Source organism: Ovis aries, chromosome 20, assembly GCF_016772045.2.
Source record: "Ovis aries strain OAR_USU_Benz2616 breed Rambouillet chromosome 20, ARS-UI_Ramb_v3.0, whole genome shotgun sequence".
Taxonomy (NCBI): Eukaryota; Metazoa; Chordata; class Mammalia; order Artiodactyla; family Bovidae; genus Ovis; species Ovis aries.
The window spans coordinates 38,864,190-38,878,061 of record NC_056073.1 but is presented as its reverse complement, the minus strand read 5'-3'; the positions used below and the strand labels follow the sequence as shown (position 1 = coordinate 38,878,061).

General features: G+C 40.8%; 1 protein-coding gene across 24 annotated transcripts in view; it reads right to left on the bottom strand.

Annotated features, from left to right (window-relative positions):
• KIF13A (kinesin family member 13A) overlaps window positions 1-13,872 on the bottom strand; it is a 196,774-nt gene that overhangs the window by 111,043 nt on the left and 71,859 nt on the right. For all 24 annotated transcript variants that reach the window (XR_006057373.2, XM_015102831.4, XM_015102832.4 and 21 more), the window contains exon 3: window positions 4,665-4,677. Coding sequence is in view for 23 of the 24 variants with exons in the window: in XM_015102831.4 (XP_014958317.3) it covers window positions 4,665-4,677 (13 nt within the window). In the remaining variant the exon portion in view is untranslated. The remainder of the gene's footprint in view (window positions 1-4,664; window positions 4,678-13,872) is intronic.

Genomic DNA, 13,872 nt, shown 5'->3' with positions numbered 1-13,872 from the left:
GTTTCTGTCATTACTAATAACTTGTATTAGTTATGCTATATTTATTATAATCAATAAACCAATATCAATACATTATTAACAACTAAGCTCCACACATCAAGGTTCCTTCTTTTGAGCTATACAGTCCCATGAGTTTTGATAAACACATAATGGCATATATCTACCTTTATAGCAGCATACAGAACAGTTTTACTGCTCTAAAAATCCTGTACTTAACCTATTTATTCATCTCTCCTCTCCTCTCACTCCTCCTGGCAACCACTGATTTTGCCCCTATTTCTCTGAAGGCATCCAAGTTTGCATTAAATTTTAATTTGGATTTAAAGTGGATCTGGCATATTCTAAGTGCTGAATTAAAGACAGCTACCATTAATAGAAACAATGAAAATAGCATAGCATTCTAAGAGTACAGTTCCAAAGATAGATAAGAAGACTGTGAGACTTCTTTCCGGTATAGCAGTTGGGTAGGAACAGTGACAACTCAACCAAATATTCCGAGAGACAGCCCCCCCTTTCTCCTAATCACACCTCTACCTTAGAATATTTTTAAGTAAAACGTGCAAAATCCTCACACATAATACAAACAGAAAATACAATAGGGAAGTGATTATTATTTACTATCATCATTAGGCATGATTTCAATAATCGTCTGAACACAGACTACAGGAAAAGGCAGATATTACTCAGGAAGACACAAATTAATGTAATGACAAGAAAATCCAAATTGCTGGTGAGATTTGTAAGGTCCAATGGGCACTTTCTCTCTGGGGACAGGCCACAGAAGAGGATCAGGATTACAACCCAGCTGGGCATTTGGGTCTTCTTGAGAACGGAACTAGGACAGAGTGTTTCCTCTGGCTCAGTTCAGTTCAGTCATTCAGTCTTGTCCGACTGTGCGACCCCATGGACTGCAGCACGCCAGGCCTCCCTGTCCATTGCCAACTCCCGGAGTTTACTCAAACTTATGCCCATTGAGTCGGTGATGCCATCCAACCATCTCATCCTCTGTCACCCGCTTCTCCTCCTCTCTTCAATCTTTCCCAGCATCGGGGTCTTTACTAATGAGTCAGTTCTTCACATCAGGTGGCCAAAGTATTGGAGTTTCAGCTTCTGCATCAGTCCTTCCGATGAATATTCAGGATTGATCTCCTTCAGGATGGACTGGTGGGATCTCCTTGCTGTCCAAGGGACTCTCAAGAGTCTCCAACACCACAGTTCTAAAGCATCAATTCTTTGGCACTCAGCTTTCTTTATAGTCTAACTCTCACATCCATACAGGACTACAGGAAAAAACCATAGCTTTGACTAGACAGACCTTTGTTGGCAAAGTAATGTCTCTGCTTTTTAATACGATGTCTAAGTTGGTCATAACTTTTTTCCCAAGGAGCAAGCATCTTTTAACTTCATGGCTGCAGCCACCATCTGCAGTGATTTTGGAGCCCCCCAAAATAAAATCTGTCACTGTTTCCATTGTTTCCCCAACTATTCTCTGGCTTAGTCTTTAGCAAAGTGGTTCTGTCCACCAGTGAAGGGAACACAAAATTTAGCTAAACTTGAACCTTCTTTCTACTAAACTGGTGAAGTATCCTTCTGGTACAACAGGTCTTTCTTTTTTTTCTTCATTCATTCAACAGTCATTGTGTGGATGCCATGTACAGGTTCAAGTATAGGTTGTTCATATTTTGCCCGGTCTTAGCTGTCAGTTCTGCAGAAGTCAGAACAGGACTTTCCATCCTATGTGTCTGACAGATAGTTTCCTCTTGCTTTTACGTTACACTATGCACACGTTCTGTACTCCAACCCCATTAGAATGCTAGGATCTAGTCTGGTTCACGCAGCACTTGGCCCCTGCCCAGAATATTTGTTAAATGAAACCAACTTGTCTTCTTTGATGCTTTTACTAATTATGCATGTCAAAATCTCATTGTCTGAAATAAGTAAAAGTTCATGCTTATATAGTCATCATTAAAACTATGTTTCCCATTTGCTTTCAATATTCACAGTTTCTGCATGAAAAGACCTTATCTATCATAGTGTCTTTTTAAAAAATGTCAGTTTGCCATGTCGTTTATTTGAATTTAAGATGATCTTCATACTTTCTAGATGTGCCTTATGGCATGTGCATGCATGCACACACACACACACACAGGCACATATGTGTATGTGTGTGTGCTTGCATGTATATATATATTTACATTTAATGCCATTCATTTAATCTTGGAAATTTCATGACACTTCATAGGAACTATTACTAGAACACTTAGTGAAAGCACGAAACTATCATATATCAGGTAGAAGGCGATGGCACCCCACTCTGGCACTCCTGCCTGGAAAATCCCATGGACGGAGGAGCGTGGGGGGCTGCAGTCCATGGGGTGGCCAAGAGTTGGACACAACAGAGCGACTGCACTTTCACTTTTCACTTTCCTGCATTGAAGAAGGAAATGGCAACCCACTCCAGTATTCTTGCCTGGAGAATTCCAGGGACAGGGGAGCCTGGTGGGCTGCCATCTCTGGGGTCACCCAGAGTCAGACATGACTGAAGCGACTTAGCAGCAGCAGCAGAAAGTAACCAGAACATTTCTGTATATAAAGCAATTAGTGATTTTTTAAAAATGTGGTTTTGTGCCTCTTTTTCATTTCACTTCTTCTCCTTCATTAAGCAACCCTATGTGGAACTGCTCAGGATTTTAGTGCCTTTTTCTGTAAGGAGAGAATTAAATACATCACAAGGTTGGCTGGCTGTTCTGAAACCTTTAGGAACCAAAGGCAAGGGAAGAAAGAGCTACTTAAGGGGAGCTCACATCTTTCTGAGTAGCAGAGACATTTTTGGTTACACTTTTGCACACCAATAGGGGCTTCCCAGGTGGCGTGGTAAAGTACCCGCCTGTCAGTGCAAGAGATGCCTGTCAATGCAAGAGATGCGGGTTCAATCCCTGGGTTGGAAAAATCCCCCGGAGTAGGAAATGGCAATCCACTTCAGCATTCTTGCCTGGGAAATCCCATAACAGAGAAGCCTGGAGGGCTATAGTCCAAGGCGTCGCAAAAGACTCGGAAAGGAGTGATCACATCCACCACGTCAATGATTGCTCAGGAATAATCTTCTAATTCCTCAGATTTGGCCAGGAGGCGAGTGCTTATATTTCTAAACATCATACACTGCCTCTTTCTTAAAAGATTTCATATTATTTGTTCAATGCACGGCTTCCTTACTGGAGCTGGAATTCTTAAGGCCAAGGACAATTGCCATACTACCATCAATAAATATAAAGGATAACATTTAGCATTTTAGGGAGGTCTCAATACTCCAAAAGCTAAGCTAGATTTTCCTTCATAATCCCAGAGATAAGGTGAAGGTGAAGTCGCTCTGTCGTGTCCAACTCTTTGCGACCCTGTGGATGGTAACCTACTAGGCTTCTCCATCCATGGGATTCTCCAGGCAAGAATACTGGAGTGGATTGCCATTTCCTTCTCCAGGGGATCTTCCCAACCCAGGGATCGAACCCAGGTCTCCCGTATTAGAGGCAGACGCTTTAACCTCTGAGCCACCAGGGAAGCCAATCCCAGAGATGAGTAAGTCTAATCTATCCTGGATTTCTTCCCTTTACCCAACGTGTCTTAGATTCTGACCATATAATATATGTGGGTGTAGCCTGACTTGATCCCATCTCAAAAACCAAACCAGCATCACTGGTCAGAGGCTGGTTGCATTTGTCCTTCCTTTTGGTACTAAGTGTCCCTTGGATAACCAATAAAATACTCACCAGTAACAGAAATCAGCCTTCACTCATTCAAGAGTTGATCATTCAGCTGATGTCGTGCTTCTCATTGTCTTCTTTTTCTACCTACGCTTTAATTCTTAGGCTTCTCACTGGCACACATGCCAACAAAGGCTGGCTGAAGCATGGGGGCTAGTTCTAATTAGCGGACTTTGCAACTGGCTAGAAGCTCCAAAGGGGCACATAAAGTCGGCAGACATCTGAAACTCTAAAAGTTTGGAGAATTTTTCTGATGTTATCAATGATTACTAGGACACAGAAAAGATAGTTTGTCCAGTCAATAACACAGTTACCAACCTACCATGATGTTACCATTTTTGTCTTCCCATTTTCTAGGTGGTGATATTCTATAGTTTTGCATTACCCTATGAAGGCTTCCTTCATAGCTCAGTTGATAAAGAATCCGCCTGCAATGCAGGAGAGCCCGGTTCGATTCCTGGGTCGGGAAGATCCGCTGGAGAAGGGAAAGGCTACCCACTCCAGTATTCTGGCCTGGAGAAGTCCATGGACTAAAGAGTCGGACACGACTGAGCAACTTTCACGTTCACTCTCCATTACCCTATCTGTGAATTATTGTTATTATCATGTTATTTCCTCTCTCTGGGCCTCATGTCATCATCAACAAAATATAAACAATAGCCAGATAGGTTTGTTCTGAAAACCCATGCATTAGTTCCAAGGATGAAATAACATATGAAAGTGCTTTATAAGATGTAGAGGACCAACATTACCAACATTAACTGTTCATGGTTTAAGTTTTACATTAGAATGCTGAGCTGTCTTCTCAAAAGCAGAGGTGTTTCAGAGGGGTCACTGTGATAGATGAAATTCGAAATTTTGGCACCCTTGGCCAGCATGCATACCAAATTCTGTGTAGGTGCTTACCTTAGGAGGTTTCCTGAAAGATGGAAACAAAAAATTTCAGCAGCAGAAGTAGAGAGGGTTGTCCACACAGCAGCGATACATCAGAAGGAAGTAATGAAAGAAAAAAAAAAACAAGGCAAACTCAGCATCTTGATTACATGATCTAATAATATATGCTCTACTTCACAAAGATCAGAGCCAAATTTACTCCACTGCCTGAAGCAATAAACTCTTATATTTGCTCAAAAACACAGTGTGGGCATAATAAGTTTCTTCCTTGGCTTAATAGAATCTATCCAGTCATTCAGTATTTTTAACGATTATAAAATAGCCAACAAAAAGAGCATCAGAAAAAAAAGAAAGAAACATGCTGCAATCATATTTCTTGTGGTTAAATACTTCAAAATCAATTTTCATATTTGAATTTTTTTAAAATTGACATATACATATATATCCTTTGAAAAATAATCAATATGGGATTTCTCCCCCACTTAGAAAGCATTGTTTAGATGACAATTTTCACATATTTCAACCCTGAGTATAAATTTAAAAGCAAATTGAATCCTTATCATCAACCACGCATGAATTTTTTTATCATTTAATTTTGCATTTAAAAAAACCCCTCTGCATCCAGTAAAATCTCTGAAAAGGAAATAATTTTCAAACTAACACACCATTAGACTAACTTCGGTAAATGTTTTGATTGTGTACAAAGTTAAGGAGCTGAACTATGATTTATATGGTATGTAATTCTATCACAGGGGCTTGGCCTTCTGGATGTAGTTATTCTTAACCAGTCTCCAATACCATCTCCATTAACAAAATGATTGTTAAAAAGAAATGGGGGGTTTTCCTGTGGCTTTAATCTTTCTTCATAGAGAATAGAACCATGAGAATTTAAAAAAAAAAAAAAAAAGGATTTTCCTGGGCAGAGAGCATGGGAACTAAAAGGCATAGGCATGGGATACGGCATGCTTGGGGCTGGTGCATGGGGATGACCCAGAGAGATGTTATGGGGAGGGGAGGTGGGAGGGGGTTCATGTTTGGGAACGCATGTAAGAATTAAAGATATTAAAATTTAAAAAATAAAAAACTAAAAATAAAAAAAAGAAATAACAATAAGCCATTACTCATATGTTAGTGTGCAATTATGACCATTAAACTAATAAATTTCTGTAAAATACCTTTAAAAAAAAAAGAATTAAAGATTTTAAAATTTAAAAAAAAAAAAGCTTAGGAAAAATAAATAAATAAATAAAAGGTATAGGCATGAACAGCACATTGCCCTTTCTCCATCATTGTGTTCAACTGCAACCAAGATTGCTGGCAGAAACATAAATAACCTCAGAAATGCAGATGACATCAATCTTAAGGCAGAAAGCAAAGAAGAACTAAAAAGCCTCTTGATGAAAGTGAAACAGAAGAGTGAAAAAGTTGGGTTAAAACTCAACATTCAGAAAACTAAGATCATAGCATCTGGTCCCATCACTTCATGGCAAATAGATGGGGAAACAGTGGCAACAGTGACAGCCATTATTTTGGGGGGGCTCCAAAATCACTCTAGATGGTGACTGCAGCCATGAAATTAAAAGATGCCTGCCCCATTGGAAGAAAAGTTATGACCAACCTAGACAGCATATTAAAAAGCACAGACATTACTTTGCCAACAAAGGTCTGTCTAGTCAAAACTATGGTTTTTCCAGTAGTTGTGTATGGATGTGAGAGTTGGACTATAAAGATGAGTACCAAAGAATTGATGCTTTAGAATTGTGGTGTTGGAGAAGACTCTTGAGAGTCCCTTGGACTGCAAGGAGATCCAACCAGTACATCCTAAAGGAGATCAGTCCTGGGTGTTCACTGGAAGGACTGATGCTGAAGCTGAAACTCTAATACTTTGGCCATCTGATGAGAAGAGCTAACTCATTAGAAAAGACCCTGATGCTGGGAAAGATTGAAGGCAGGAGGAGAAGGCGATGACAGAGGATGAGATGGTTGAATGGCATCCCCGACTCAATGGACACGAGTTTCAGTAAACTCCAGGAGTTGGCAATGGACAAGGAGGCCTGGCATGCTGCAATCCATGGGGTTGCAGAGTCAAACAAGTGAGCAACTGAACTGAACTGAACTGTGTTCAATATCTGTCCCAGAACTATGAGGCCCCCAAATAAAACCCAGAGCTCAATATCAAGAAGAGAAACTCCATGGATTCCACAATTAGGTAGATAACCCTAACCTTTAAATCTACGGAAAGAAAATCATGACCTTTCTTATAATGATGAAGGTAAAGAATTATCTTCTTGAAATTCCATGAATTAGCTAAAAAGAAATGAATCCTTATATCATGACCGCAGGCAGCGACAAGAGGAATGTGATTTTTGTCTTCAGGTTTCAGAGGGAAACTACCTAGAAAAACTGGTATCTCAAGCTGCTATTAAGAAGTTTCAATATTCTGTGCATCTATCCTTTTAAACAAGACAAACATTCATGGATGTTGTTATAACAATGCATGCATGTTTTTAAATATAAGAGAGCCATGGGTCTCTGCTCTGTACATAAAACTTCAGGTTTCTTCCAAGAAAATTTCTTTAAGTGGAACAACTGCTCTAAAAGGCATCTGTTCTGAACAGGTAGAACAATAATAATAATAATAATAATAAAAACCTCACTCACAGTACTTTTGATAAAGGCCTCTCTTATATTGCCTGCTTAATTTTTTAAAAGCCATTTAAATCATGGCTTTATTTAGCGGGGTAAAGAAAAGCCGCTTGACTTGGCCTACAATAAACCAACCATATGAAACAGCATGGGACAAATTAGTAAAATATATGTTTCACGTTAAGGCTACAATGAACCAAGGAATCTAATGGGGGTGGAACATGCTCACAGAAATCCCAGGGATTTCCCCAGGGTTCTCCTGTGCTTCACGACTGTATAATAATCATCACCAGCAGCAAAGAGTAAGTGCTGGTTTTTAGCCAGTAGTACGCTGACCTCCTTTGGCATCCAATAATAGAGCGATCCTTTCCTTATTGACATTTCAACACAGTTCTCTTTATTCCTATTAGGAAACCAATCCTATTTCAGCATTTTAAGTACTTTGTAAGTGTATCTCTTTGTCTTAGAAAGAAAGCACATGATATGGGAATGCCAGTATAATTCAGCTACCTTCCTTTATGTTTCTAAGGATGGTTTGTTACGAATAAATGGAGGGACTTCCCGGGTGGCCAGTGGCTAACACTCTGCACTCCCAATGCATATGGCCTGGCTTTGATCTCAGGTCAGGGAACTAGACCCCACATGCCACAGCCAAGACCTGGCGCAGCCAAAACAAATAAATAAATATCAAATATTAATAATAAAAAATGGAGACCAGGATGCAAGGGGAAAAGGCAGGTCACTAAGTGAAACTGCCACCACCCAAATTACTCATCCTTTAGTTTAGATCAAGGATCCTGGCTGCAGAAGGAAAAGTAAGTCATTTGGTTTATCACAACTGTACTTCATTCACTGATAAACATTTCTTGAGGTTTGAATTAGCTGATAAGAAACTAAGCATCCTAATCCAGAACCATAGTTTACTGCCCCATTTCCAGAGGCTCTGTATCATTTTCTGGTAATTGTGAAGAAAAAATTTTCCAACATGAGTAACACTGATACTATAACCAAATACAGCAGGTTATCCTTTGAGGGGAAAAAAAGGAAAAACTAATGTGACATTGCAATGTAAAGATAAAAGTTTTCTCTCATGTATCTATGAAAAAAGATGAATATAAACATCTATCATGAACATAATCAATATTAAAAGTATATATTTTTAAGTTACAGCCTTTGTTGGTTATATCAATAAAGTCTTAACAAAGAGTTCCTTCTAATTCTCAACTAGGTCCAGATGATTGCTGGTACCTACGTGGTTCCTTTAGAGAAAGATGCAATATTCCTGGCTAAGCAAACATCCAATGAACTACAAAGAACACCCCGTCAAAGAGAACTCACTGACCTGCAGACACAGGCTGAGAGAGAAAATAAGAATGCGTGGTTCTACGCTGATTGACGCTAACTCTACTTTGTAAACACCGAAGGTTCTTTCCTCTCTCAGGACAAAAAAGCTGATGGGCCTCTTCAAGGTCACCCACACTTCATGCACTCCCCCCACAACTCTTATAACTTTCATGCCTTTCACTCACTTGGTCTCTCCCTTCTGCCTGAGCAAATAGCCCCTCTCCAAAACCCAGCTCCAGGCTCCACTCTCAATTCCTCACCAATTGTTTGAGACCATGGCCTTCACCAGCTCTGATAGCTGAGGATTCCTACGGTCAACAAAAGAGCCTAACATCACGGCCACACATAAAGTCCTATCACCTTCAGTGATCCTGTCTGAATTCGAGTCTTGTGCATCCTTAAGACTTAAACTCTTAAAAGCAGAGGCCGTGCCACATACTACTTGCATGATATCTCAGACCCCAAGCCCACCCAGTTATGTAGTACTGAACTCACAGGAAGAACTCAGAAGTAAGTTTGTACACTTGTGGCTTAAACATAATCTAGATGTGAAGCCTTTCTTTCATCATCACCACAATCTCACAATTCCCAAGTTTGGGGAAGGTGTCAAGGACTGTCAGAAAATGGAGACCATTTCCTATGTCTTATTTAAATAGAATTATTTCTCTAGATGAGCATTTTACACAGAGAAGTTCAATGGGATGTTAGCTAGGATCAAGTCCTCAAGAGCCTCAGAAGTTAGCTAGACTCAGAAATGCAGGTTCAGTTTGAAGACACAAGACACACACACACACACACACACACACACACACATATGGATATGGGACTGTAAAGATAAGCTGGACCTGTATCTGGCCAGGTCTTGAAATGAGGAGTAGGTACTGAATTTAGTAGGCTATATAAGAGTTTAACAAGAGAGTGAAATAAATAAGGCAGTATAAATAGCATATTACAATGACAACAACCCTATGTAGCTGTCATTCTCTCTTCACACCTTACATCAAAAGATGATGCTTGGGGCAAGGAGTCTTTTGTCCAGTATTTACAGCCCATCAACTACAGAGTGAGCTACTTACAAGTCAGATGCCCCCAAACTCCAATATCCACAAGCCCTAACCCCAGTCAGTGCTGCAAGAGACACGAATGATGAGTACTTTCTGAAGAAACACAAAATTCTCTTCCATGTGCTAAAAAATGTTTTGATTAATTGTTGGAAATTGCCAACCTACATCGGAAAGATACAGAATTAAATGATACTTTACTCTTAGAGACTACTCTAACGACGTATACTTTATAAAGCCCTTGATTTTCACCTTCCACTTGGAGAACTAAACATCAGAGTCCAAGTAACCCTGTTAAACCGGCAAGCATTTACTGAGTACCGATCACTACACTGAACATCATAGGTGCTTTAAGGGATAAGAGAGGAATGAGGCATAGTCTCTGACCTCAACACCTTGTGAGAGAGACAGATACATTCATAAAGAACTAATATCCAGTAGACTAGGATGCCTGGGATGGAGCACAGACAGAAACAAAGAGTTATATTCAAGTCCACAAATATTTAACATATACTGTGGGCTTTGTTGAGAAACAAATTAGACATGCTGCCTTTCAGCCATCAATAAATGCAACTTATACACACAATCATGATACAATGTGATGTGCACAGCAGCCCCAGAGGGAAAGATCACCTGGGGAAGAAGGGAAGTTTCTCAGAGAAGGAAACCCCTGCACCCATATCGAGGAGGCGAAGAGAGTCACCCAGCTGACAGGGTAAAGAAATGGCCCTTCAACAGGAAGAACCCGGAGTGCAAAAAAGTACTGGAGCACACAGCCTGCTCGAGGACCACAGCATTGTGCGAGCTCAGTAGTTTGTCCACAGAAAGAGACTGGACACAGGGTTGGACTGTGTTTGATAAGTGGCTATAAAGGTTTATCATCCACCATGATTTATTAAGTATAGTTTGAAGATAAGTTCATATACTTGTATACCAACAAATGAACACATTCATAGATACAAAACTATATAGCAAGCACTTCTATGAGTTATAAAAAGCAGATCCAGTGAAGTTGCTCAGTCGTGTCTGACTCTTTGTGATCCCATGGACTGTAGCCTACCAGGCTCCTCCACCCATGGAATTTTCCAGGCAAGAGTACTGGAGTGGGTTGCCATTCCCTTCTCCAGGGGATCTTCCCGACCCAGGGATTGAACCCAGGTCTCCCGCACTGCAGGCAGACGCTTTACTGTCTGAGCTACCAGGGAAGCCCAAAAAGCAGATGGGGTTACATATACATTTTGAAGAGCCCTTGACACCCACCACAAGAAGAATGCATATGGCAAAAACATTAATGAACTGGTTAATTCAAACAGATTGCTACAATAAAATGCAAAACTTGAGGGGAATACATGAGCATATCCACAGGAACTATTAACTCAACCTAATGATGTTCATTCAATACGCGTGTGTGTGTGCGTGTGTGTGTGCATGCGTGTGTGTGTGTGTTTCCAGAATTAAAATGGATACACAAAGCAAATGGAAAGTTTAGCAAGTTACAGGGCATTATTTGATGGAATTACTATCCACCGATAATAGCCTTCCTGCCTTTTTTCTTCTGGTATTTGTCAAGGAAAATGCCTGAATTATTCCCCCTGACTAACGAGACACAGCCAGCTACTGCTGTGGGTGACAGGCCTCTGAGAAGCCCCTGGCTGTCTCTGTGGAGAGTTCTCTGAGCCACTGCACAGAGCTCCAGCTTCTCATCACCATGGATGCAACTCCCAGCGCAGGGAGCCTGGCAAGAACTCACACTAGATTAACCAAAACAAAGTTGAGCAGAGAAAACATGGCTCTTGTGCAACTTTCTTGCTGTGTCTTCAAAAGGACCATGCAGAGAAGCTTAAAAAAAAAAAAAAAAAAAAAAAAGCAGCAGTAAGCACCAATTCTTGATTTTAAATCAAGAATCAGGCCCCTCTGTGAGGCCATTCTCGGGCTAGTTCTCAGCTGCTACTACTAGACAGGACCTCAATTAACATGCTGTCTGGAAGAAGCATATATCTTATCAGTTTTACTTGTCTTTCAGGATTAATTTTCCACTTATGTGAGAATTTGTACCTAGATAGCAAATACTTCCTGGAGGAGGGCATGACAACCCACTCTGGGATTCTTGCCTGGAGAATCCCCATGGACAGAAGAGCCTGGCAGGCTACAGCCAAGGGGTCACAAAGAGTCAGACACGACTGAGCGACTAAGCATAGCACAGCATATACTTATGATATCAAGCTTATAACTGCATGAACAATATTTACGTTTCCTACATTAGGGAGTCAGAACCAAACATCACGCTCCATGCCACAGCCTCATGAAAGCAGAGCTGTAGGCTGAGCAGTAGAGACAGGTAACAGCCTTTTCTGAGAGCCAGTCGAGCATGGTAGCTAAGAGCAGGGAGGCAGAAACCAGATGCCACGGTTCTATTCTTGCCACTACCACTTTCCAGTGATGGAATTCTCCCACCTCCAGCCATTTATTTTACCTATTTAGCCATTTATTTTACATAATCTCCTTCCTTCCATCTGCCATAGCAACAGCTGCACTGCTGACGCCAGATGCTTGTGGACTTTGCGAGCCTGTAGGACCCCCCTCCTTGAGGGCTGTGGGACCAAGACATCCCTGACTCAGCAGCCCACATGTGCTGAAAGAGGTCTATGCAGAACCATTAAGTTTCAAGGTCACACTGAGTTGAATCATGACGGCAGGAAAATGACAATTCAGCCTCCACTGTGGACAGCCCACTAGGAACAGTTTGATTCCAGAGCCCAGGTATATCTAAAAACATTCAAGGCGGGATGCATGGGTCGATATTAAATTACATCTAACCTCAGCACTAAAAAGAAATGAGCTATCAAGCCAGGAAGAGACATGGAGGAAACATAAATGCATATTACTAAGTGAAAGAAGCCAGTCTGAAAAGGCTACATACTGTGTAATTTCAACTGCATGACATTCTGGAAAAGGCAAAACTACGGACACAGTAAAAAGATGGGTGGTTGCCTGGGTTTGGGAGGGTAGGAAGAGATGAACAGGCAGAGTACAGAGGATTTTTAGGGCAACGAAAATATTCTGTGTGATCTAATGATGGATACGTCTCATTATACATTTGCCCAAGCCCATAGAATGTACAATACCAACAGCGGACCCTTCCTGATGGAAACCACAGACTTTGGGCAACTATGACGTGTCAGTGTAGGTTCATCGGCTGTAACAAGTGTACCACCGTAGCGCACAACGTTGATGATGGAAAAGGTTATGTGTGAGTGGAGGCAGGGGGCACACAGGAAATCTCTACTTTCCTCTGAATTTTGCTGTGAACCTCAAATGGCTCTAATAAAAGTTTTTACTCAAAAAGATTTTTTTAAGCTAAGCCGAAAATAAACAAACCCCCTCAAAAACACAACAAAAACAAAATAACAACAAAAATAACACCATCTAACCACATTGCATGTGTAAACCTCCTTACAATGCCTATCCATCCCAGGGCATAACTGACTACGCATTAAGTCTAATGCTGATTCATGAAGGTTCAGGATTCCTAACACTATAGGCACCTCAAGGGCAGCTGCTACTCTCCTGGGTCATATTTATTACCCCCACACCACTGAACAGCATTTTCTTCACATGTTTTATTTACATCATTAAAAACAAATAAACCTTGCACCCACGAGGCAAACTTGTAACATAAACCCAATGAACACTATTATGGAATCTATGAGAATTAAATGCTCCCTCAAGAGTGTATAAGAAAGTGATTATTTACAGAAGATATTTAGAGATTCAAAACAACAAGAATGTCCAAGAAAATCAAGTGAAGAACATGTCTTTTGTCTAAATCAGAGTCTCAGACATGAACAAGAAGCATGAAGGTTTGTAGATCCTCCTAAGAGAACTCAGAATTATCAGTGAAAGGGCAACGGTGATGCTCCATTTGCAACTTGGTTCTTTCCTTCAAAGGGCATCAAGAAAAAAGGAGAAACTCTGTGAGACTAAACTAATTATCTTAATTGGAACAAGCCACTGATAAAGCCTCCATTATTAATCCAGTTCTTGAATGGGCCAGATCAACCCTGAACTTGTTGTTCAATCACTAAGTCGTGTCTGACTCTTTGTGACCCCATGGACTGCAGCATGCCAGGCTTCCCCGTTCTTCACTGTCTCCCAAAGTTTGCCCAAAC